Here is a 26,996-nt window from a genome sequence, read left to right on the forward strand (position 1 = left end):
CATCGTCCATACGATTGCCATAACCTTGCAACCCGGTGCCACTCCTCCGCGTGGCAGGGTGTATCCTCTTTCGGTTGCGGAGAATCAGGCCATGGAGGAGTACGTTGTGGATGCGCTTTCCCGGGGGCACATTTGCAAGTCTACTTCTCCAGCAGGAGCTGGCTTTTTCTTCGTGAAAAAGAAGGGCGTGAATTGAGGCCTTGCATTGATTTCAGGGGTCTCAATCGAATCACGATTAAGAATGCTTACCCAATTCCGTTGATTACCGAGTTGTTCGACCACCTCAAGGGAGCAACGCCCTTTACTAAACTCGACCTTAGGGCTGCGTACAACCTTGTACGGATCAAGGAGGGTGACGAGTGGAAGACCGCGTTCAACACCAGAACCAGCCACTATGAATCCCTGGTTATGCCCTTCGGGTTGTGTAACGCGCCCGCAGTCTTTCAGGAGTTCATTAATGATGTCTTTCGTGACTTGTTGCAGCAGTGCGTGGTGGTTTACTTGGACGACATCCTGGTTTACTCTGTGTCCATGGAGTCTCATATCCAGGATGTTAAGTGGGTGCTGCAACGGTTACGAAAGAACGAGCTTTTCTGTAAGCTCGAGAAGTGTGAATTTCACCGATCCCAGGTTGCCTTTTTGGGATACATTATTTCCGCTGTGGGGTTTTCCATGGACCCTCAGAAGGTTTCAGCGGTTCTGCAGTGGCCTCGTCCCAGTGGTCTTCGGTCCATTCAGCGCTTTTTGGGATTCGCCAACTATTATCGGAAGTTTATCAGGAACTTCTCCACGCTGGCCAAGCCTCTCTCAGATCTGACCAAGAAGGGCAGTAATCCCCACGAGTGGTCATCCGAGGCCATCTTAGCTTTCGAAGCTCTGAAATCCGCCTTCGCTTCGGCTCCGATACTGTCTCATCCCAATCCTGGGTTGCCTTTTGTTCTCGAGGTTGATGCATCTGAGACGGGAGTAGGCGCCCTCCTGTCTCAGCATCGGTCGCCCGATGCACCCCTACTTCCCTGTGGGTTCTACTCCAGGAAGCTTTCCTCCGCAGAATGACACTACCAGATTGGAGACAGGGAGTTGTTGGTCATTATTCAGGCTCTCAAGGAATGGAGGCACCTGCTCGAGGGTTCTGCAGTTCCGGTCCTCATTCTCACTGACCATAAGAACCTGACGTATCTCTCGGAAGCTAAGAGGTTGACGCTCCGTTAGGCCAGATGGACTCTGTTCTTGTCGCGTTTTAACTATGTGGTCTCCTATTTGACTGGCTCCAAGAATGTCAGGGCTGATGCCTTGTCGCGGCAATACTCTGAGCTGTCCAGGGAGGACTCTGAGCCGACCTCGGTCATACCTCCGGATCAGATCCTGGATGCCATTCGTACCAGCCTGACTTCTCCCCTTGGGGAGCAGATTTTCGTGGCTCAAACTGATGCTCCCTCTGAGAGACCGGCTGGTAGATGTTTCGTACCTGAGGGATTGCGCACCCGCTTGCTGCGTACCTACCATAATTCCAAGACTGCCGGTCATCCAGGGAGGAACCAGTTGTCCTGGGTCGTTTCTCGTTTATTCTGGTGGCCATCTCTCCGTTCCGACATCGCCTCATATGTAGCGGCATATTCTGTCTGTGCCCAGAATAAATCTCCTCGGCATCTTCCATTGGGCCTTCTGCAACCCATTCCCAGGGAGCGTCCCTGGTCACACCTGGGCATGGATTTTATTGTAGACCTCCCTGTGTCTCGAGGCCATACAGTCATTTTTATGGTCATTGATCGTTTCTCCAAGATGTGCCATTGTGTTCTGTTCAAGAAATTGCCGACTGCGCAAGAACTGGCTACGGTTTTCGCCAGGGAGATCTTTCGCTTGCATGGGTTACCTAAGGTGATTGTCTCGGACCGTGGGAGCCAGTTTGTGTCCAGGTTCTGGCGCGCCTTCTGCTCCCAGTTGGGTATCAAGCTCTCCTTTTCTTCGGCCTACCACCCGCAGTCCAATGTCATCTGCTGTTGCTGTTGGACTTGCATAGACTCTGTCTTGTTTTTGTATAATAAACCTACCTTTAATTGCACCTCCTTGTGTGTCTGGCTCCTCGCTCCCTGACAGTGTCACACGTGACTTCATCAGGATAACCATTACGTCTTGAACATCATAGTAAAATGCACCACAACTGCGAGCTGAGTGTATGGCTTGTTGCTGAGGTGTGTCCCCATGGATCTCAATGCCTGTAGTCGATAGACAATGCCTGCCAACACAAGTTAAGTATAACTAACCACTTCCAGTCTGGACACTTTCACTCCCCTTCCTGTCTGAACACTTTCACCTCCTTCCAGTCCAGACACTTTCATCCTCCCTTCCAGTCCAGACACTTTCACCCCCTTCCTGTCCAGACACTTTCACCCCCTTCCTGTCCGGACACTTTCACCCCCTTCCAGTCCGGACACTTTCACCCCCTTCCAGTCCGGACACTTTCACCCCCTTTAAGTCCAGGCCAATTTTCAGCTTTCAGCGCTATCACACTTTGAATGACAAGCATTTTTTTGCGACAGATACAACTTTATTTTGGTGGTATTTATTCACCACTGGGATTTTTATTTTTTTTGTTATGTAAATGAAAAAGTCCAAACATTTAGAAAAAAAGTGTTTTTGAAATTTTGCAAATAAATAATATTTCATCATAAATCTTGGCCAAAATTAATTCCGTTATCTTTTTAGTAAAAAAAACAAAAAAAACAAATTAGTTTATAACCAAAAATTATAATTTTTAAACATTTTTGTTTTACTTTTTTTTTTTTTTTTTTTATATTATTATTTATGTTTTACTTTTTTTTTTACATACTGTCACCCTAGCAGTACAGTATCACCATGGTGACACTACCTGTGGGGGGTGATGAAGATTTTTTTTTTTTTAACACTGATTGCTTTTACACCCATAAAGGCTGTAAAAGCAATCATTTCTTCTTCTCTCTGGCTGCATTCCTGCAGCCATTGAGAAATACTGTGAGAGCTGTGATTGGTCACAGCTTGTCACATGGTACAAGGCTGTTGTGAATAGCCCTGTACCATGTGACCTCTGATCATTCACAGATTTCACACGTAGTAAGCAATGATGTCAGAAGTGACATCTTGCTTACTACTCTTCATGTGATCACTGATTGGCCAATCAGTGATCACATGATCGGGACCCCATACAGAGGTCCCATCCGACGATCGGTGTTCTATTGTGTCCGGAGGACACAGCGGGCACCGTATCGCGGTGCTGCGCGCTCCCAGGGAGTGCGCACAAGCAGGGTGCGGGGAGTCCGTTTATAAACGGCCACCCAACCCTGCACTGCCACCATCCGGCCGTTTATATACATGGGCCGGTTGGGAAGTAGCTAAAGACAAAACTTTTTTTTTTTTTTAGTTTTGGACAGAGTGGAGATGGATTAGACCCCCTGCCGGTTTATATTGCTGTCTGTGCCCTCATTAGGGAGAGTCACCCTCTCTATTAGTCCTGTTCACCATCATCATTGAAAGTGAAAGTAAAACATAATCCCAAATTTTGGGTTGTCCCCAGAAAAGTAATAGAGGGAAAATCTGCCAATGGAGACACTAGTTATGGTGACCTGGGGGGCCCCCAAGGGATTTCCTCTCACCTCCTGTTTTGGCTATGGGACAGGAAGTGAAGGGAAATCTCTCCAATGACTGACAGAGGTTGTGACCTTCCCTGACTATCCAAAATGAAAAAAAAAAAGTTTTGCCTGTAATTCTACTTTACACATGCCTCGGCCACAGCCCTGTCAGAATGTAATGTTAGCATTTGGGTTGGGCTGGGGCAAGAGTCAACCGTCTGTTTTACCCCCCATCCCCCAGCTGCCCATGTGAGAAAGCAGTTCCACGCTCATTGGCTAGGGCAGGGGTGGGCCACTGGTGGCCCTCCAGCTGTTGTAGAACTACAAGTCCCATGAGGCATTGCAAAACTGACAGTTAAAAGCATGACTCCCAAAGGCAGAGGCATGATGGGACTTGTAGTTCACCAACAGCTGGAGGGCCACAGTTGCCCACCCCTGGGCTAGGGGGTTAAAAGCAAAGAGGAGGGGAAAAAAAAGGTAAAGGAAGGGAAGGAAAAACCACAGTGGCTGTTGAGATGTGGAAACGTGATGGTAACAACCCGTGTAATGACGAGAGCCTACAGAAACCTGCAGTACCTCCAAGATCCACAAGGTGAAGATCTCACGTATGTAATGTGGAATGTAAACACAAGAAGTAGCAGAACAGCTGGAGCAGAAAGGAAGTGATGTCATGTACAGAGGAAGTAGAGAGGAGACATTGCTGGAACTGGCAGCAGAGGAGGTAATAGGATCTTATTTTATATTTACATCCAGTAACCCCCCCGTCATGTCCATCCTCTTCCTCCATCGTCATGTCCGTCCTCTTCCTCCATAGTCATGTCCGTCCTCTTTCTCCGTCATCATGTCCATCCTCTTCCTCCATCGTCATGTCCGTCTTCTTCCTCCATAGCCATGTCCGTCCTCTTCCTCCATAGACACTGTGTCACTTTTATCTCCATGATGATGATACATATTTTATATATATATATATAACAATAATATATGGATTTATTATATTTCTTTACGTAGCTTTGACTTATAGCGCTGTACAGGGAACCCTGAGCCAGTGTTATCAGTCTCTGTACCAGAGGAGCTTACACTCTAATGTCCCCTCCCCCACAGTCCCATCAGTCTCTGTACCAGAGGAGATTACACTCTAATGTTCCCTCTCCCACAGTCCCATCAGTCTCTGTACCAGAGGAGCTTACGCTCTAATGTTCCCTCTCCCACAGTCCCATCAGTCTCTGTACCAAAGGAGCTTACGCTCTAATGTCTCCTCCCCCACAGTCCCATCGGTCTCTGTACAGAGGAGCTTACACTCTAATGTCCCCTCCCCCACAGTCCCATCGGTCTCTGTACCAGAGGAGCTTACACTCTAATGTCCCCTTCCCCGCAGTCCCATCGGCCTCTGTACCAGAGGAGCATACACTCTAATGTCCCCTCCTCCACAGTCCCATCAGTCACTGTACCAGGGGAGCTTACACTCTAATGTCCCCTCCCCCACAGTCCCATCAGTCTCTGTACCAGAGGAGCTTACAGTCTAATGTCCCCTCCCCCACAGTCCCATCGGTCTCTGTACCAGAGAAGCTTACACTCTAATGTCCCCTCCCCCACAGTCACACACTATTATTATACATTTATATAGCTCTGGCATATACCGCAGCGCTGTACAGAGATCACTGAGCCAGTCCCATCAGTCTCTGTACCAGAGGAACTTACACTCTAATGTCCCCTCCCCCACAGTCCCATCAGTCTCTGTACCAGAGGAGCTTACGCTCTAATGTTCCCTCTCCCACAGTCCCATCAGTCTCTGTACCAGAGGAGCTTACGCTCTAATGTCTCCTCCCCCACAGTCCCATCAGTCTCTGTACCAGAAGAGCTTACGCTCTAATGTCCCCTCTCCCACAGTCCCATCAGTCTCTGTACCAAAGGAGCTTACGCTCTAATGTCTCCTCCCCCACAGTCCCATCGGTCTCTGTACCAGAGGAGCTTACGCTCTAATGTCCCCTCCCCCACAATCCCATCGGTCTCTGTACCAGAGGAGCTTACGCTCTAATGTCCCCTCCCCCACAGCCCCATCGGTCTCTGTACCAGAGGAGCTTACACTCTAATGTCCCCTCCCCCACAATCACATCGGTCTCTGTACCAGAGGAGCTTACACTCTAATGTCCCCTTCCCCCTTCATGTTCCCAACAAATGAGGAGGAGATACTGGACACCATATGAAAGGTCCACCTCCATTCCTCAATATAATGTCATGTCCCCAACGGGCGGACTGACATCTCATGGGGCCCCGGGCAATAGGGGATCATGGGGCCCCTGTGTCCTTGCCTAAACTCAAAAAAGCCTATGAAAAAGGTACCAGGGGCATCTCATGGGGCCCCCTACTGACCCCGGGCCCTCGGGCAGTGCCTGAGTTTCCAAATGGTCAGTCCACCCCTGGTCCCCAACAAATGAGGAGGAGATACTGTACACCATATGAAAGGTCCATCTTCATTCCTCAATATGATGTCATGCTCCCAACAAATGAGGAGGAGATACTGGACACCATATGAAAGGTCCATCTCCAGCCCTCAATATAACGTCATGTTCCCAACAAATGAGGAGGAGATACTGGACACCATATGAAAGGTCCATCTCCATTCCTCAATATAACGTCATGTTCCCAACAAATGAGGAGGAGATACTAGACACCATATGAAAGGATTATTTCCATACTTCAATTTTAAATTCATGCTTCCACTGGCGTATAGGCATAGGTACCCTGAAACCTAGTTTGCCCTTGTTGGTTTGGTTACGTTATGTACTTAATTCCTTTTTTTTTTTTTTTTGGTGTTCTAGTAGAACCCAAATGTTAGCCTGAGATCTACGAAACTGCTCACTACAAAATGAATGTCCTTTTGATTTTTTGATCAGGTGGACCCAAGATCCAGAACACCTTGGAGGGATATCGTATGATTTCTTCAGATAATAACACACAGCATATCCATTCTCCTAGATCAGCAGACCCCTCTGTTTTAAAAGAATGTCACAAAAAGTCACAAACTGTGGCCAAAAAACTCTACCAAAGATCACAGAGTGACCAGCCTTTTTCCAATCTGCCAAATCCTCAGAGATCCTCTTCTGGTAATTTAGGTTTTTTAGATAAAAACTCTTTCTCACTGAAATCATCTGTTGTTGAAGATCAAAGCACTCTCATTCGAGAACATTAATTTTCAAGTTCAGAATGTGGAAAATGTTTCAGTCAGAAAGGAGATTTCCTTACACACCAGAGAATCCACACTGGTGAGCGCCCCTTCTCATGTTTGGAGTGTGGAAAATGTTTTGCACAGAGCGGAAACCTTACTGCACACCAGAGAATTCACACGGGTGAACGTCCTTTCTCCTGTTTAGAGTGTGGAAGGTGTTTCCTACGTAAAGGACACCTTCTTATCCACCAGAAAAGTCACACAGGGGTGCGTCCTTTTTCATGTGCGGAGTGCGGGAAGCATTTTATACGCAAAGGACATCTTCTAACGCATCAAAAATGTCACACTGGGGAGCGGCCTTTTTCATGTTCGGAGTGCGGGAAATGTTTTGCGCAAAAAGCAAACCTTCTCACGCACCAGAGAATCCACACAGGAGAACGGCCCTTTTTATGCACGGTGTGCGGAAAATGTTTCGTTCAGAAAGGATACCTTCTTATACACCAGAAAAGACACACCGTAAGTACTTCACAGCCCGGTCCATCTAGAGAATAATCTTACGATAAGAAGAGTTAAACATTTGTTGTTTTTTATCCTTTTTCACTTTGGATGATGTAAATATAATGTATCCATTATGCAAACCTCTTGTCTGGCCACCTCTACTGTATGTTGAGCACCATTACAGGCTCCTATGTATTATTATTATTTATATCAAACAATAAAAATTCGACACGAACCTGATGGGGTGAACCGGTGAAGGGTTTACTCTATATCAGATAGTTACTTAAACTGGGACTGTTGTCTGTGGATGAGGAATAAATTAGAATGTCAGATGCTTTATCATACTAGGAAATGACTGGTGATGGGAAGATGGGGGTTGGGTTGCATGAGATAGAAGGACGGTAAATGGAAATGTGGGTGCCACGCCTGTGCAGGAGGAGGAGAAGGAGGATGGGAAACAGCCAGATGGGTGAGTTTAGCAGTTTTGGAAAACCCCTTACAAGTGCCCAACATCCACGAAAAAATGTTCAAAGAAAAACTTTACAAAGGGAATACAAAAAGCATAGGAAGTAGAAGATGGACTCTAATGGCGTTGTATGTTTTGGAGACCAGGTAAAGATGGTCGATGATTCTGGAGATCAGGTAAAGATGTTTGATGGTTCCGGAGACTAGGTAAGGATGGTTGATGATTCTGGGGATCAGGTAAAGTTGGTTGATGATTTCGGAGACCAGGTAAAGATGGTTGATGATTTTGAAAACTAGGTAAAGATGGTTGATAGTTCCGGAGACCAGGTAAAGATGCTTGATAATTTTGGAGACTAGGTAAAGATGGTTGATTTTGAGGATCAGGTAAAGATGGTTGATGATTTCAGGGATCAGGTAAAGCTGGTTGATGATTTCAGGGATCAGGTAAGGATGGTTGATGATTTTGGAGACCAGGTAAAGATGGTTGATGGTTCCCAATACCAGGTAAAGATGGTTGATGGTTCTGGAGACCAGGTAAAGATGTTTGATGATTTTGGAGAATAGGTAAAGATGGTTGATGATTTTGGAGAATAGGTAAAGATGGTTGATGGTTCCAGAGACCAGGTAAATATGGTTGATGATTTTGAGGATCAGGTAAAGATGCTTGATGATTTCGGGGATCAGGTAAAGATGGTTGATGGTTTTGGAGACTAGGTAAAGATGGTTGATGGTTCTGGAGACCAGGTAAAGATGGTTGATAATTTTGAGGATCAGGTAAAGATGCTTGATGATTTCGGGGATCAGGTAAAGATGGTCGATGATTTGGGGAATCAGGTAAAGATGGTCGATGATTTGGGGAATCAGGTAAAGATGGTTGATGATTTCTGAGATCAGGTAAAGATGGTTGATGATTTTGGAGATCAGGTAAAGATGGTTGATGGTTCCAGAGATCAGGTAAAGATGGTGATTTCAGAGACCAGGTAAAGTTGGTTGATGATTTTGGAGACCAGGTAAGGATGGTTGATGATTTTGGAGACCAGGTAAAGATAGTTGATGGTTCCGGAGACCAGGTAAAGATGGTTGATGGTTCTGGAGATCAGATAAAGATGGTTGGTGATTTGGGAGACCAGGTAAAGATGATTTATGATTTCTGAGACCAGGTAAGGATGGTTGATGATTTTGGAGATCAGGTAAAGATGGTTGGTGATTTCGGAGACCAGGTAAAGATAGTTGATGGTTCCGGAGACCAGGTAAAGATGGTTGATGGTTCCGGAGACCAGGTAAAGATGGTTGATGGTTTCGGAGATCAGATAAAGATGGTTGGTGATTCTGGGGATCAGGAAAAGATGGTTGGTGATTTCGGAGACCAGGTAAAGATGGTTGATGATTTTGGGGATCAGGTAAAGATGGTTGGTGATTTTGGAGACCAGATAAAGATGGTTGATGATTTCTGAGATCAGGTAAGGATGGTTGATGATGTTGGGGATCAGGTAAGGATGGTTGATGATTTTGTGGATCAGGTAAGGATGGTTGATGATTTCTGAAACCAAGTAAAGATGTTTGATGATTTCCGAGACCAAGTAAAGATGGTCGTTGATTTCCGAGACCAGGTAAATACGGTTGATGGTTTCACAAAGGGAGTAAAAAAAGCATAAGAACTAGGATAAGATGGACTCTAATGGTGTGCTATTTTTCGGAGACCAGGTAAACATGGTTGATGATTTCGGAGACCAGGTAAAGATGATTGATGATTTCAGAAACCAGGTAAAGATGATTGATGATTTTGGGGATCAGGTGGTTGATGATTTTGGGGATCAGGTAAAGATGGTTGATGATTTCAGAGACCAGGTAAAGATGATTGACGAAAGGCAAATAATTTTCAAATTTAGGAGGGTTGCTAGTTACCCAAACACATCTCAAAAACTCACTTGTGCAGGGTGTTTATGTCCCCACATAGACCTTAAACCTAGGTTCACACTAGCGCAACTGCGATTTCATCTGTTTTTCAGCGCAATTATGTCGTGTGACCTTGTTGCATTTTTGATACTACTGTGATTTTTTGGTAGGTGAATGAGACTGGAGGCTGGTTGTTAAGGAGCCTTAACAAGCTGCAAAAATGCGTCAACATGCGTTTTTGGTGAGCTTCCATTGAAATCTATGGGGCCATAATCACGCTGCAATCACGCCAAAGTAGCGAAGGACCCTTTTCCAAAAACACACTGTGTTGTACCACACTGATGTGAACAGGCGCGATAATCACGTGATTTCCATTGTCATGCAATATCATGTGACTCAAGTCACATCTTTGTGAACCAGGCCTTATATGTGTCTGGTTGACCTGGGTGCATTTAGCAGGGGTAGGCAACCTGAGAGCCGCAGGACTACAAGTCCCGTCATGCCTATGCAAGTCATAGCTGTAACTGTCAGTTTTGTAATCTTTGCAATGCCTCATGGGAAATGTAGTTCCACAACAGCTAGAGAGCCGCAGGTTGCCTACCCAATTTAGGGGGTAATCCAGGACCTGGTCACTCTGGCCCAGATAAGTGTTGGTGTTTTGATAGGAGCTCCAGCTGACAGTGTGGATATGGCAGCAGTCTAGAACTGAATGCAGGCGATAAAGGAGGCACACCCTCTGAAAAATGTTGTCACACACCCCATAAACAGCCAACTGCTAGTACCACGTGACCCAGGGAGGCTTCCTGTGTTTGTGAACTAACACAGCGGCAGCTGCATTCAATCCAGGACTGCTGCCATATCCACATTGACAGCTAGAGCTCCTATCATGGGTGGTGAGAGGACTTTGGTGCCCAGTACCATGGTGGGGAGATGTGATTGATGAGCGGATTCATTTTTGGTCATGAGTGCATTTTTAAGGATATTGCCCCACAGGCTCTTCTCGTTTGTATGTGTGTCAGGGAAGAGAGAAGAGTGACCTGACAGACAGGTAGATGGGAGCGATCTGACTGGAGAGAACAGGGGCAAGAGAGAAGAGTCCTTTGGCTGAAGTGAGAAGACCATAAGAGAAAAAGTCTGAGAGATGGAGCTGTGTGAGGGAAACAGTCTGAGAAGGAGCAGTTGAGTTGATATGGGGGGTAAGGCAGTCAGGAAGCATGGCAGTTGATAGGTGCATGCGGTATGATCAGCAAACCTGCAAACTGTTTGCAAGGTTTACTTCTACAGTACTCCTCAACTAACATACCAATGACTTTCTTGTCACTTATACAGAAGAGCTGAGAGCTGCACCTTTAAAGGTATAAACAGTTGTGTGCTCCAGATCTGAAGTGGGGTCTGGAGCACAGCAGGCTCCATGTTGGGCACCAGGGCTATGGATTCATGACCTATAGTCTAGATCACATCACAATAAGTGCAACGTTTCAATGCATGCAGGACCCCTTCAACATCACATTACTGTCAAAGGGGGTCCTGCGTGGACTTGAAACATTGCACTTATCCTGATGGGATTGGTTTAATAGATGTTTGACCTAGATGCTTCCTACAAAGTGGAAGCAACTGGGAACAACAGCAACTCAGCCACCAAGTGGTAGGCCACGTCACATGACAGGGTGGGGTAAGTGCATGCTGAAGCGCACAGTGCGCAGAAGTCACCAACTGTCTGCAGGGTCAATAGCTAAAGACCTCCAAACTTGGTGTGGCTTTCAGATGAGCACAACAGTGTGTAGAGAGCTTCATGGAATGGGTTTCCATGGCCAAGCAGCTGCATCCAAGCCTTACGTCACCAAGTGCAATGCAAAGTGTGGGATGCCATAGTGTAAAGCACGCCGCCACTGGACTGTAGAGCAGAGGAGACGTGTTCTCTGGAGGGACCAATCATGCTTCTCTGTCTGGCAATCCGTTGAACGTGTCTGGGTTTGCCGGTTGCCAGAACGGTACTTGCCTGACTGCATTGTGCCAAGTGTAAAGTTTGGTGGAGGGGGGATTATGGTGTGGGGGTGTTTTTCAGGGGTTGGGCTTGGCCCCCTAGTTCCAGCGAAGGGAACACTTTAAGGTAACATTTTGGACAATTTCATGCTCCCAACTTTGTGGGAAAAGTTTGGGGATGGCCCCTTCCTGTTCCAACATGACTGCACACCAGTGCACAAAGCAAGGTCCATAAAGACATGGAGGAGCCAGTTTGGGGTGGAGGAACTTGACTGGCCTGCACAGAGTCCTGACCTCAACCCCATAGAACACCTTTGGGATGAATTAGAGCGGAGACTGCGAGCCAGGCCTCTTCCTCCGACATCAGTGCCTGACCTGACAAATGTGCTTCTGGAAGAATGGTCCAACCTTCCCATAGACACCCTCCTAAACCTTGTGGACAGCCTTCCCAGAAGAGCTGAAGCTGTTATAGCTGCAAAGTGCGGGGCCAACTCAATATTGAACCCTACAGACTAAGACTGGGAGGCCATTCAAGGTCCGCTGCGTGGAAAGGCTGGCGCCCAATACTTTAGGCAATATAGTTTATAAAAGTACTTGTAATAGATAATAAACAATAAAATAAATAACATTCCCTATTCCTGATATGTGCATGCTATATCAAGTACTTGTATGAAGAAGTCTCCTCTTCTCTTTGTATTGTTTCCTTTGTGTGAAATCCCTGGTGTTCCTGCCAGTCCCTCTGCTTTCCTATGTAAAAACTGACCACACTAGGCATGAGAGCACAACGTGGACAGTTCTCTAGGTGTGCTGGGAACTCAACCTGCTTTCCTCCAATGATCAGAATTGTCCCGACAGCCCCCTCCCCCCTTCCACAGACATTCACTGTGAAGCTCAGTGTCCTGCTGTTTCTCCTCCCCCAATTCTCTATGCCGCTGAGAACAGAGGGTATGTGATCACTTATTTAAAAAAAGGGGAAAAGGTCCCTATATATTTTTATATTTACACACAAATGTTTTGCCTTTCATTTCTATTATGGGTTGTTTTACAAGATGAGGTATTACATATGCTTTGAAAAAAAAATGCAAATTTTTATTTTTTAAGTAAAGTTCTGTATTATCTGGCTGTTTCTTCAGCACCTAATTTTACTCATGTGCAATGGGGATATATTTAGCAAGTATGATGGAGGACTTTCAGCAGAAGCCTCTGAACACCGCTTATATCAAATGTCTGGAAGAAAGGTGGTAGTACTTCCAGGGGCGGACTGACCATTTGGAAACTCGGGCACTGCCCGAGGGCCCGGGGTCAGTAGGGGGCCCCATGAGATGCCCCTGGTACCAATTTAGGCAGGAAGTGGAGGGATCTACGAACAAGAAGCGAAGAGAGAGAGGGAAAGCATAGGCAGGAAGTGGAGGGATCTACGAACAGGAAGTAAAGAGAGAGGACATCTGAACAGGAAGTAAAGAGAGAGGACATCTAAACAGGAAGTGGTAGGTCACACAGACAGGAAGTACAGAGAAGCCATTGCTGAAACAGGCAGAAGAGGACGTAACTCTGATCTGTTCACGTAAGTTTCCACACTAGAGGGGGCTTCATGGCAAATTAGAATGGAAGACCATTCACATACCGGTATTTACTAAGATTTTTGTAAGAAACCAAAAAGCAGAAAGACTAAACCTACACATACAGGGAAGAGTCTGATCAAAAGACTCTCCCTATTGCTTTGCCTTGGTGGAGACTCTTCCGTTTCTTGACTTTGCATTTCAATTGTTCTATGCTGCATATTGTTTATCCGCTATTTCGTTGATGCTAGCCTTTTTTGGGGGGGGGCTCAGCATCTTTTGTTCTCTCTTTTTTTTTCTTCTTTTTCACGACTTCTATCACTTCGGGATCTTTTATTTGGATCAGGATCCATGATATAATGTGTGGAAATATGGGTCACATCATCGTTGCTTTGGGACCAAGGTCCTCCTGCGCTGAAAGGAAGTCTACCTGACTGAAAGCTGCCAACACTCAAACTGATACCCAAACAGTGTATGTAATAATCATAAATAGTGCAGCACTTCTAAAAAATGTGAAAATATCCACTAAGTGCAATACTTAAAAGTGCTCCGATGAAAAGGTGCCAAATACAATATTATAAATCTCAAAGTAACTCAAATATATTGTGCCACTCCAAAAAAAAATGACTAATTAGCAGTGTCCACACACTTATAAATAATAGTGTCCATAAACTAAAATACTAATATGATGCAAGTCCCCTTCCAAGGAAAAGAAAAGCAGGGGGGGTAAACACACATTGCTTTCTGTGATCAAGTGTCCACACTTCAAATGCCACTCAAATAATCATAACAAAACATCCATATTTTATAAATATTTATTGAATTTCAATCAAATATAATTAACAAACATTTTCTTCATTAAATAATCATTATATTCCTCATAATTTATTTAATTCCCACAGCCCTAATCCCCCCTAAACCCCTCCCCACCCACGCTCAACCCCATATCCCCCCTCCCTCCTGCTCTGCCATTTCTTTTCAAATCCAAAAGAGAGAGAACGCATAAATAAATAAATATATAACACTATCCTTTTTCTTTCTAAAACTCATTTCTAAAAATCATTGTTCGTCAAGAGGTGTAAATCAACTATATTTCACTTTCTTGTCTAAATTCTTCCCATTTTCCCCACTTTTTATGGTACATCTCCATCCCGTCTATGTGTGTATAATAAAGTTTTTCCATCTCACATAACTGATTCATTCTGATCAACCAATCTACTTCCGTCGGAACCTCCCTTTTTTTCCAAAACGTAGGAATCAAGCCTTTGGCTGCATTCAGAAAGTACCAAATCCCTGAGTCCTTATATGATCTCACTGTAAGCTCGGAGATATGAAGAAGACATAACTCTGGGTCCAATCTAATATCGATCTCAGTAATTTTCCTCATTAAATGGACGATTTTCCCCCAGAACACCTGTATCTTTGAACATTCCCACCAAATGTGATATAGTGTACCCACTTCTCCACAGCCTCTCCAACATAGTGGAGAGTTCTCCTCATTCATCTTGTGCTCCACACTCGGTGCAATGTGCCATCTAACTAAACACTTATAATTTAATTCTACTTCTCTAATACTAATATTTTCGTGAATTAATCTAAGCATTTTCCTCTGCTGTTCCTCATCAATCTCCCTGCCCATATCTTTTCCCCATTTCTCTACATAAATTAATTTTGTGTCAGTGTCTAGTGCCGTTAAGATTCTATATATTTTAGCAACTCCGTGTCTCCCATCTCCCCGTGTATCTAATAAACTTTCAAATAAATTCCAATCCTTTTTAGTTCTTACCGGTTTTGGGAGACTCTCAAAAAAGTGTTTTAATTGGTGGTATCGAACCTCGTCCATTCTGCTAAAAACCTCTCCCTTTAATTTCTCCATCTCTCTATAAGATCTTAGTTCCTCCCCCACCATTATATCTCTCAATTGCGCGTCCTGTTTAATAATCCAATTCCCCGTGATATCTTCCTTCCCCGGTGCAAAGTAATCTGTATTTTTAAGTGGCATTAGCTGTGAATTAAAAACCCAACCCCTTTGTCTGTGTAACATCTGCCAAACTTTTAAAACAATAAAAGTGTACACACTTGTGTTAACATCTAGACCTCTATGATGTGTATGTAACCATATAATTCTATTCAGATTGGACCCACTCAGTATATTTTCAATTTTGACCCAACTTTTCGCTGGGTTATGAGTCCAGTCAAAGATTCTCGCGATCAAGGTCGCTTTATAATATCTCTTGAAATCTGGGAGCCCTAAGCCGCCTCTCTCTTTAATTCTGGTCAGCGTTTCATAACATATCCTCGGTTTTTTTTTTCCTCCATATATACCCCAACAGCATTTTCCTTAGTGTCCTGAAAAAAACCTCTGGAAGTTTAATTGGGATCATTTGAAACTTGTATAGGACTTTGGGCAAAATTATCATTTTTATTAAATTTATACGGCCCATCCAAGACGGATTTCCAGTTCCCAACCTATTCAATTCCTCTTTTATCTCGTTTAAAAGTGAAATATAATTAATCTTATACATATTATTAATTGAGGCAGACAATTTTACCCCAAGATACTTTAGTTCTTTCTCTCTCCACACAAAGGGGAATTCTTCTTGTATTTTTTCTTTTTCACTATTTTTAAGATTTATATTTAAAATTTCTGATTTTGTTGGATTAATTTTTAAGTTTGATATTTCCCCGTACTCCTTCAGTGTTTTCATTAAGTTTGGTAGAGAAATACGAGGATTTCCAACGAAAAACAATAAATCGTCCGCGTAGGCCGCTACCTTATGTTCTCTATCACCTATCTTTATTCCTTTTATATTGATATTCTTTCTTATCATTGACAACAATGGTTCCAGGGACAAAACAAACAATAGTGGGGATAGGGGGCATCCCTGTCTAGTTCCATTTGACATCCTAAAGAGCTCCGATCTTCCTCCATTTACCAAGACAGTGGCTGTGGGGCCTTTATATAAATTACCAATCCACTTCCTAATTCTATCCCCCAACCCCATCTCCACCAAGGTGTCCATCATAAAACTCCAGTTCACTCTATCGAAAGCTTTCTCTGCATCAATTGACAATAATATTACTGGGGTGTTCCCTTTTTTCCCCTCTTGTATAAGCAACAATGATCTTAATCCGTTGTCTCTACCCTCTCTTCCCGGGACAAATCCCACCTGATCCCCATGTATCCATTCTGGTAACAAGACCTTAAGCCTGTTTGCCAGAACTTTTGCGAACAATTTAGTGTCAACATTTAACAGCGCAATAGGCCTATAACTTGAACACTGAGAAGGATCTTTATCTTCCTTGTGGATTAAAACTATATTGGCCTGTAAGGACTCTCCCCTAATTTCCAACTTATCTCCGAGGGCGTTCATATATGTCTTCAATCTAGGTATTAATAACTCTTTATATTTTTTATAATATTTTACAGTAAACCCATCTGGGCCCGGACTTTTCCCCACCAGTGTATCCTTCAATGCCATTTCTATTTCTTCTGACGTAATTTCTGAATCCAAAGAATTCAGTTGAATTTTACTTAATTTTGTTAGACTTGCATTTTTTAGAAATATACTTCTTTTTTCTTTATTTACTGTATCAATGTTATTGGGGGTGTCCTGGGGTATAATGTTGTATAATTCACTATAATAATCTTTAAATACTCTAGCGATTCTTTTAGTTGAGTGAACCATTTCACCCTTGGAGTTTCTTATTTTTTCTATATAATTCCTATTTTTCTTTTCCCTCAACGCCCTCATTAGATGTTTTCCCGGCCTATCTCCCCATCTATACCTTTCGCTTGTTAATTTATTAAAGACTCTTCTTTTTTCTTCCTTCATTGTCCTCTCTAATTCATCTTTCTTTTTTATTATCTTCTGCCTTAGTTCTTTCAAGATATTCCTTTTATGAGCCTGTTCCAGATCAGCTATTTCATTTAAAAGTCTATTAATCTTTTCTCTCCTTTCTCTTTTCTTTTTTGCCCCTATTGCAATAAGTAATCCTCTGATATAGGCTTTATGGGCCTCCCACAATGTTGCGACCGACACTTCCCCAGTGTCATTCTCTTCAAAATATCTTTCAATTTCTATTTTAATCCTTTGATCGATCTCCTCATCCAAAAGAAGTGCTTCATTCATCCGCCACACAAAACCACCTCTATCTTCACTACCCCAACTTAACTTTATTACAACCGGAGAGTGGTCTGAGATAGAACTCCCTCCAATCATAACCTCTACGACGGAGTCTATAAATTGATGTTCTACCAATACGTAATCCAATCTGGAGTAAGTCTCGTGAACATGTGAATAAAATGTATAATCTCTATCTTTCATGTGCCTAATTCTCCATATATCCACCAACTGACACTCATTCAATGATTTCTTTAATAATCTCAGGGACCTATACTCCTCTTTCCTCGCTTGGGAGGTAGTATCCAGCCGTGGATCCATACAAAGGTTAAAATCCCCCGCTACTATCAATTGACCTCTTTTAAAATCCATCAGCCTCTGCAATACTTCCCTTAGGAATATCTCTGGTTTCTTATTTGGGCAATATATACTAGCAACTGTACAATCAATATCCTGCAACTTACCCCTTAGGAACAAAAACCTGCCCTCTGGGTCTGTTATTCTCTTCTCCACTTCAAACCTAATATTTTTTGCAAACCCTATAGCTACCCCTTTTGCTCTTCTAATTGGTGAGTCCGCATAATACCATGTCGGAAAGTATCTTGAGCGCAGCCCAATCTTAGATTCCAAATCCAAATGTGTCTCCTGCAAAAAAAACCACTGAGGCTGTCCTGTGTTGTAACTCCTTAAATAATCTAAATCTCTTTCCAGGGCAACTTAGTCCCTTTACATTAAAAGTTACAAACTGAACTTCTTCCATGTTGGCCTCCTCTTTTTTTTCTCTCTCTTTCCGCTACCCGTCCTCTTACTCTTACCCCTCCTATGCAGAGTATTACCCATCCAACCCCCCCCACTCCCCATCTCACCACCCTCCTCCCCCCCACATCCCACCACCCCCCCCCCCTCCCCCCCCACCATCCCCTCCAGGCCTCCTCTGCCTATGGATCTTTATCCACCTTGGATCCCTACCTCAGGGGTTCAACTCCTCCCATGACCGCACTCCCCCCCCCTCCTCCTCCCCCGTGTCCCCTTATCCATTGCTTCTCTATTTCTTTTTTTAACCGGCTGCCAATTTTCTTCCTCCAGATTATATAACTCTCCCTCCTCCCCTTCCCAACCCGGGATCTCTAGTTTCTGTATACCAAATTTATCACAGAGCTCCCCCACATCTTCTGGGAACCTCAAGACCGCTGTAATTCCTTCCCTCCAACCAATTAAACCCGCTGTACGACCCCATCTATAGTTCACATTATGTTTTTTCAGCACTTCTAGTAGGGGTTTCAATAATCTCTTTTTCCGCAAAGTCTCTGCTGTTAAGTCCGCAAAAATTTGGATGTTTTTCCCTTCATATACAATATTTGTTCTGCCTTTCACCTTTTTCCATATCTCTTCTTTATCATCGTGATTATGAAATTTAACAATTATGTCTCTTGGTTTCTCTACTCCTTTTTCTCGCTGAAACCTCCCTATCCTATATACTCCATCCAGTTTACATATCGCCATGTCCTGATTATCCATTATGAAGGTCAAAATTTTGCCAATTAACCCTTTTAAATCTTCCCCCAGGGTCAACTCTGGGACTCCTCTCACTCTTAGATTGTTTCTCCTTGCTCTGTTTTCTTGTTGTTCCATCATATAAAGCAGTCTTTTTAGGTCCTTTCTATTGTCTGTTATCCCTTTTTTCAAGTTTGGGATAATTTGGGCATGTTTTTGAACTTTTTCCTCCGTTTCCTCCACCCTAGTTAACAATTGCTCCAGATCTTCCCGAATTATACCCATCTCTTGCTTTATTGATATTTCCAGATTTTTAAACATCTCCGCCATTTCCTTTTTATTTGGTATTTGAAGGTCCCTTTCAATTTCTCTCGTCTCAATGCCTTCCATTACTTGTTGACTGTTATACACCGGACCCAGGGAAAGTCTCGGGCTGTTATCCAGACTTATTTCCAATTCACTTTTTTCACTGTTTCTCTGGGATCTTTCTGGCGTGAGATTTCCCTGTGTCGTAAATTTTTTGATCGTACCAGATTGGGGGTTCCTAGACCCAACCCCTTTTGTGTTTTTGCCTTTCATGATTATTTTTGAGGTTTTATCCCGACTCCTTTCCTTGTAATCTATCGGATCTTTAGACCCACCCTAGGACTCTCCGGATTCAAAGTCCAAATTCCTTAGACAACAGATGCAGAGCAAAAAAAAAAAACAAAAAAAAAAAACCCACTTCTGCAATAAAACCACTGTTATCACTCACCCTCCAAGTTATAATGTCCTTCAGGGTACGAATCTCTTCTGTGGCAATCTTCTCCTGGGGGGGGTTACTCTTTGTGGGGTTAACTTCTTCTTCTAGGAACAATATATAATTTCCCAATGGTGTGGAAATAAAGGTAGAGATGTATCTATAGTAGCATAAAGATAGTATAATTTGTTGACAGGGTAGAATAGTAATGTAGGGTGATATAGAGGTATGGAGGAGGGAGGTAAGGAGTATAGTATTATAGTCCTATGATATATATAATATATAATCACACGGAGACAGTAGCAGTATGGAGGCAGTACGGAGGCAGTGTATCTGTGTTCCAAACCTCGGGGTACCCGGTCGTGGGTTTCTCTCCTCACTGGGCTCGCTGGACCTCTCCACTCATACTATATCTATCTCCCAGAATATGAGCCGGGGAACGGCGTCTCTCTCATGTGGCTGCGCCGTCCTAACCGTCTCCTGACGGCCGCACTCCTCGTCGCACCGTCACCGCAAGATAAGCCCAGGGGAGCAGGAGCCTTCTCAAAAGCCTCCAGGGGAAGCCTGGAGATCCGGGGAAAACTGGTATGGGGTGCTTAGGGATGCACTTACCCAAGCCACCGCAGACCCTTCCGATCGAAAGCCCGCTTTGCTCCGGTCTTCCGCCTCCCAAAACGCCGGCCGGCCGGCAACTCTGTCTCCCAGTGATCCTCCGCGGCTGCACACGTGACTGCGCCTTCCTGTCTCCCGGCAACCGCTCTCCCTATCTCGCCGCTACCGCGAGATGACTCCCGGGGAAGCAGGCACTCCGCTGTCTCAATCCAGGCTCGGCTCCCACCGTCTCCAAAGGGCTTCAACAGCCAAGCAGGTGGGTCCACATGTCTCTGGGGCAGCCGGTCCACAAGCTGGGACACTTGAGGAGGAGATATTCGGGGGAGGCTAACGGAGAGTGTTCACTCTACACTCTCCAGTGCCGCCATGTTCAGGCTCCACCCCCCGCCAACAAAACATCCATATAACACTCAATAGGTGATGTGTATATTCATGCAATGTGCAAATGGTGCTTGTCCTCAGTGATTGTGTCACCAGTTTTCTCCTATTAAGGCTAGAATGCCTCCTCACCTCCTCCAGGTGACCCCCAAGGGCCAAACAGCTTTCAGGATCACCCTGGATCCTTAATCCTGAAGACAGGTACACCTCCTTACGTAGTGGATCTCCTAAGGGGCTCCCATCGCCCCAGACCGGAAGCTTCTGAAGAATAATAACTCACCAGCCCAGTGAGCCAAAGAAAGATCTACAAATATATGTTGCGCTCCTAAATACTATTCAATAAATAATAAATAAATTATTACCATTAAATTAATTCAAATTATGATACAAATAACTAATAAAAGTGTATAAATACCAAAAAATATTTAAATAGATAATTTCAACTAATCAATCTCCTCCAAATAAATATCAAAATAATTCCACATAAAGAAAGATCCTCTTAACCACTTCCTGTCCGGACACTTTTACCCCCTTCCTGTCCAGGGCAATTTTCAGCTTTCAGTGCTATCACACTTTGAATGACAATTGCGCGGTCATGCAATACTGTACCCATATGAATTTTTTGCCATTTTTTTGAGACAGATAAAGCTTTATTTTGGTGGTATTTATTCACCGCTGGGATTTTTATTTTTTTTACTATGTAAATGAAAAAGTCCAAAAATTTTGAAAAAAAGTGTTTTTTTTTTTAATACAATTTTGCAAATAAATAATATTTCATCATAAATCTTGGCCAAAATGTATTCCGTTATTTTTTTAGTAAAAAAAAAAAATCCAAATTAGTTTATAACCCAAAATTATAATTTTTAAACATTTTTTTTTTACATTTTTATTTTATTTTTTTTATATTATTTTTTATTTTTTACATACTGTCACCCTGCATCCACCCACTTCTAATGGTGGGCACACATTAGGTCACATAGTGCCACATGCACCAATTCCAAGATTGTACAAATGTCTAAATAGTGGCACACTTGAATAAAAATTGTCCACATATAAGTGGTACCCCATATGGAAAAAGGATGACACCAAGTCCCAAACCGTCTTGCCACTACTCTCCATGTAGTCTGGGCATCCGGGGGGGGGGGGGGGGGCTCCATGTGACTATCTTTTTCCTCGTAAATCCAAAACTTATAAGTATAGCCTGTTGTCCTCTCACAGGTCTTCTACATTTTGACCCCATATCTGGCACGCTTGCTGGGGAGAAATTGCTTGAATGCAAGGCGGCCAGAAATATTAATGAGGGACTCATCAACGCAGATTTTTTGCTGGGGAGTATGGACATCTGCAAATTTTTGGTTAAGGTGATTTAAGAGGGGCTGAATTTTGTGGAGCCGGTCAAATTCAGGGTCACCTCAAGGATGACAGAGTGTATTATCATTGAAATGCATAGAACACATTATACTCTCATATCTATGCCTGGCCATGGCAGCAGAGAACACGGCATATGATGAATCGGGTCTGTGGACCAATACAACCGCAATTAATTTTTTTTTAGTAATGCCCAAGTTGAGGGTTAGGTCCAAAAAAAATTTAAATTCGGAAACCATAATGGGTTTCCATGCGAATTGTCTGGCAAGGTTTGAATTTGGGTTGGCGGCGATAAATTGTTGTGCATATAAATTGCTTTGATCCACAATCAATGCATACAGATCTTCTGTGAAAAACAGCTCCAAAAATCAAGGGGAGTAGTTAAATTTGCTGTTTCCACTTGAATTTCGGGTAGGGCAGTGAATGGGGGAAGTACGGGTGCTGCAGAATTTGTGGGCTGCCAATTGGGATTTGCAAGCACATCCGGAAGGATACTAGGGGCTCTATGGGCCTGTGTGCGAATTCTTGGTGGTTGCAGGACAATACTTGTGCTCGCCACCGTACCAGCTTGTACTGCACTTATGGGACTCGCCACGTCACCAAGTGATACTGCAGTGCTGTTATCTGAAAGACCAGGATGTACTAGGCCGCTGGTACTCGCCAGTTCACCAAAAGGTAGCGTGGCACTAGTACTGGCATTCTGCTGCATATGAGAGTCATCAAAATTTACCGGCAAGTCCTAACAGAGATCAGGCCTGATTCTGCCAACACTGCGGTTTTGTGTGCAATGTATCAAGTGACCGTGTATATAAAAGACAAAAGGAGGGCGCATAGGCCTAGTGCATTACCTTTAAAAACTGAATTTTATAGTAATATAAATAAAATTTTATAGTAATATAAATAAAAATACATTTTTATTTCCATTTACGTCCTTTTTTTTCCCCACAAATTGAGCTTTCTTTCGGTGGTATTCAATTGCCTGTGTGTTTTTTTTTTTATTTTTTGCGCTATAAAAAAAAGACCGACAATTTTGAGAAAAAAAAACAATATTTTGAGCTTTTTGCTATAAAACATGTCCAGTAAAAAAATTGAAAAATCAAATTTCGTGATAAATTTCGGGCAAAATGTATTCTGCTCTGTGTCTTTGCTGACAAAAAAATCGTGATACGTGGAAATTAATTGGTTTACCTGAAAGTTATAGCGTTTACAAATGGTGGTGTAGATACTGGATTTTTTTTTTTCTTATACTAATAATAGCGGCGATCAGCGACTTATGGCAGCAATCAGCGACTTCTAGCGGGACTGCGGCGGACATTCTGACACTGGGGGGGGGAACTGATTTGGGGTTACTGATATCCCCAGTGACACCAATACAGTGATCAATGCAAAAAAAAAAAAAGCACTGACACTGTACTAATGGTGCTGGGCAGGAAGGGGTTAACAATGACAGGCAATCAAAGGGTTCACTGCCTCAGGAGAGTGTTTCACTAGGGGGTGGGGGTGTGTGCTTCACTGTAAGCACACTGATGGAGATGGCTCAGCTCATACATCTCGATCAGTGTGCTCAAACTGACAGGGAGGAGACCTGCATTGTAAACAATGCAGCTCTCCTCCTTGTCGGTGTTTGCGGGCAATCACCGGGCTCCGGCAGGTAATCACCGGCCAGGACTCGGAGATTGACTCCAAGGGCCGCGATCGATAGCGCGGTTGGGGCGGGCGTGTGCGCCCCCTACCCCGAATTGCAGCACAGGGGCCGCCTTGTAGCAGTATATGTACTGCGGGCGGTCCCCTAGTGGTTATAACTTATATTTGCCAACCATTTCATTGGTTTAGGGTGATGGTCTGATTGATATGAAAGTTAAAGCAGAAGAAGAGCCATATGTGAGAGATGATCAGTCCATGGAAGAGGCTGCCATGATGGTGCCAATTAACCACTTGACCTCCTGAGGATTTACCCCCCTTAATGACCAGGACTCTTTTTGCTACTTGGTGCTGCACTAATTCAACTGATAATTGTGCAATCATGCAATGCTGCACCCAAACAAAATTTACGTCCTTTTTTTCACACAAATAGAGCTTTCTTTTGGTGGTATTTGATCACCTGTGCGCTTTTTATTTTTCACACTATAAACAAAAAAAGACCAAAAATTTTGAAGAAAAACGATATTTTTTACTTTCAGCTATAAAAAATATATAGTAAACTCAAAGTTGGTTATAAATTTAGGCCAAAATGTATTCTGCTCCATGTTTTTGGTAAAAAAAATCCCAATAAGTGTATATTGATTGCTTTGTGTGAAAGTTATAGCGCCTACAAACTATGGTATAGATACTGCAATTTACGCCATTTTTTTGCTATACAGCGCTGCGCTAGTTTAACGGACAATTGCGCAATCATGCAAAATGGTACATAAATGAAATTTACATCCTTTTTTTCCCCACAAATTGAGCTTTCTTTCGGTGGTATTTGATCGCCTGTGCGGTTTTAATTTTTTGCGGTAAAAAAAAAAAGGCTGACAATTTTGAGGAAAAAAAACAATATTTTAGACTTTTTGCTATAAAACATGTCCAGTAAAAAAAAATTTAAAATCAAATTTAGTCATAAATTTCAGCCAAAATGCATTCTGCGACATGTCTTTGCTAAAAAAAAAACCCAATACGTGTAAATTAATTGGTTTACGTGAAAGTTATAGCGTTTACATATGGCGGGAAAGATACTGGGATTTTTAGTTTTTTTTTATATTAATAATGGCGATCAGCGACTTATGGCGGCGATCAGTGACTTATAGCGGTGATCAGCGACTTATGGCGGGACTGCGGCAGACATTCTGACATTGGGGGGTACTGACTTGGAGTAACTGACATCCCCAGTGACACCAATACAGTGATCAGTGCAAAAAAAAAAACACTGACACTGTACTAATGGCACTGGGGAGGAAGGGGTTAAGTTTATTATTCAGGGAAAGGGTTAACTGTGTGAGGGGAGTGTTTTACTAGGGGGCGGGGGTGTACTGCAGGGAACACAGCTGATCGGGAGAGAGAAACTCTTCTGTCTCAATCACCATGTCCAGGGAACTGACGGAATGCACAGCTACTGCTGATGTGCTCTGTCAGCGATTGCCGCCGATCGCCGGGACGTAGCCGGTAACGACCGGCTGTGACCCGGCGACTGATATCCGTGGCTGTGATCGGCGGGACAGATAGGGCAGCGGCGCGCCTCACGCGCGCCCCCTACCTGTTTTCAAAACACACGTTTTAAAACGTGCTTTTGCCCAGCCGTGCCGCCCTGCCGCCGTATTTCTACAGTGGCTGGGCGGCATGTGGTTAAAGAGAAGGAATCTTTTCATGTCATGATGGACAATCAGCCGCCCCTCACTAAATTGTTTCCTTGTATATAGTTCTATTTATGTTATTTTTAGAAAAAAATACATTTTCTTTTCTGTTATTTGCAGATTTAAGCTTTTATTGGTTTTGTTTATATAGATATATATTCATTTTTATTCTTGTATATATGCAAGTATGCTTTTATTAATGAGCTGAATGTTTGCAAGATTTTAAAATTTAAACTCTAATGTCCCCTCCCCCACATTCACACACTACTATTATTATACATTTATATAGCTCTGACATATACCGCAGAGTTGTACAGAGAACACTGAGTCAGTCCCATCAGTCTCTGTACCAGAGGAGCTTACACTCTAATGTCCCCTCCCCCACAGTCACATCAGTCTCTGTACCAGAGGAGCTTACACTCTAATGTCCCCTCCCCCACAGTCACACACTATTATTATTATATATTTATATAGCTCTGACATATACCGCAGCGCTGTACAGAGATCACTGAGCCAGTCACATCCGTTATTATCTTACAGAGACGAGCGTTCTGAACGGATCACAACCACCTTGATCAGGATGGATGAGAAGTGGAGTCACTTGACCAACAAGATATTAAAGCTCACCCTAGAGATCATCTACCTGCTTACCGGAGAGGTGAGGAGGATTCTGGGAGGTCACATGACATCACTCCTATCTCTATTAATAAACACAGACCTGACCGGAGAGGTGAGGAGGATTCTGGGAGGTCACATGACATCACTCTCATCTCTATTAATAAAACACAGACCTGACCGGAGAGGTGAGGAGGATTCTGGGAGGTCACATGACATCACTCTTCTCTATTAATAAAACTCAGACCTGACCGGAGAGGTGAGGAGGATTCTGGGAATAAACAGCTGATAGTATTTCTTTTCAATAGGAATATGAAGTGATAAAAAAGACATATAATAGGGAAGTGACACCCAGCAGCTGTTTCCATATACCATCGCCATCCCATTCCCTTGGACCTAGGGGAGATGACCACAAGATTCTAGAAGTCACCCAGAAGATGATGGAGCTGCTGACAGGAGAGGTGAGCGGTGCCGGGAATTCTGGGACATTCTCCAGTAACAGACAAGGGATGTGTCTGGATGGTGACTGTATCATTGTGTGTGTCAGGTTCCTATAAGGTGTCAGGATGTCACTGTCTATTTCTCCATGGAGGAGTGGGAGTATTTAGAAGGACACAAGGACCTCTACAAGGACGTCATGATGGACAATCAGCCGCCCCTCACATCACCGGGTAAGAGGAGACTTTATTGTAAAGGAGAGAGCAGTACGGAGGATCCGCCTAGATCCCCCATCATCTGATAAACACATAGAAACAATGGATTCAGTCAGTGTGTGTGTTTCCTACAGATGGATCCAGTCATGGGAACCCACCAGAGAGATGTCCCCATTCTCTGTATTCCCGGGATTCCACACAGGAAGGTCAAACCATCCCTCACCATCAACAGGTAGGTGGAACCAGTAATGGGAACCCACCAGAGAGATGTCCTCGTCCTCTGTATTCCCGGGATTCCACACAGGAAGAGCACACCATCCCTCACCATCATCAGGTAGATGGATCCAGTAATGGGAACCCACCAGAGAGATGTCCCCATCCTCTGAATTCTCGAGATTCCACACAGGAAAATCACAACTATACACGCTGTTATCAGGTTGGTTGGAGCATTTGTTCCGCAACAGCTGGAGGGCCGTCAGTTTGACACTCCAGATCTAGAACATGAACATGAC

At 43.7% G+C, this 26,996-nt stretch overlaps 1 protein-coding gene and 1 pseudogene across 2 annotated transcripts in view; both read left to right on the plus strand.

The window, feature by feature from the left end:
• Window positions 1-4,083: 4,083 nt before the first annotated feature.
• On the plus strand, window positions 4,084-7,557 carry LOC149453267 (uncharacterized; annotated as a pseudogene). Its single transcript, XR_016314692.1, has 2 exons — window positions 4,084-4,326; window positions 6,500-7,557. The product of XR_016314692.1 is annotated as an uncharacterized LOC149453267 (transcript).
• A 5,554-nt stretch (window positions 7,558-13,111) lies between these two features.
• LOC149453268 (uncharacterized) overlaps window positions 13,112-26,996 on the plus strand; it is a 45,696-nt gene continuing 31,811 nt past the window's right edge. Inside the window, 5 exon segments of the mRNA XM_089688620.1 lie at window positions 13,112-13,177; window positions 25,757-25,874; window positions 26,140-26,292; window positions 26,379-26,502; window positions 26,619-26,716. Coding sequence (XP_089544746.1) covers window positions 25,797-25,874; window positions 26,140-26,292; window positions 26,379-26,502; window positions 26,619-26,716 — 453 coding nt within the window. The 5' untranslated portion in view covers window positions 13,112-13,177; window positions 25,757-25,796.

The sequence above is a fragment of the Staurois parvus genome, unplaced genomic scaffold (genome assembly GCF_062004578.1).
Source record: "Staurois parvus isolate SC_StPar_1 unplaced genomic scaffold, SC_StPar_1.0 ptg000449l, whole genome shotgun sequence".
NCBI lineage: Eukaryota > Metazoa > Chordata > Amphibia > Anura > Ranidae > Staurois > Staurois parvus.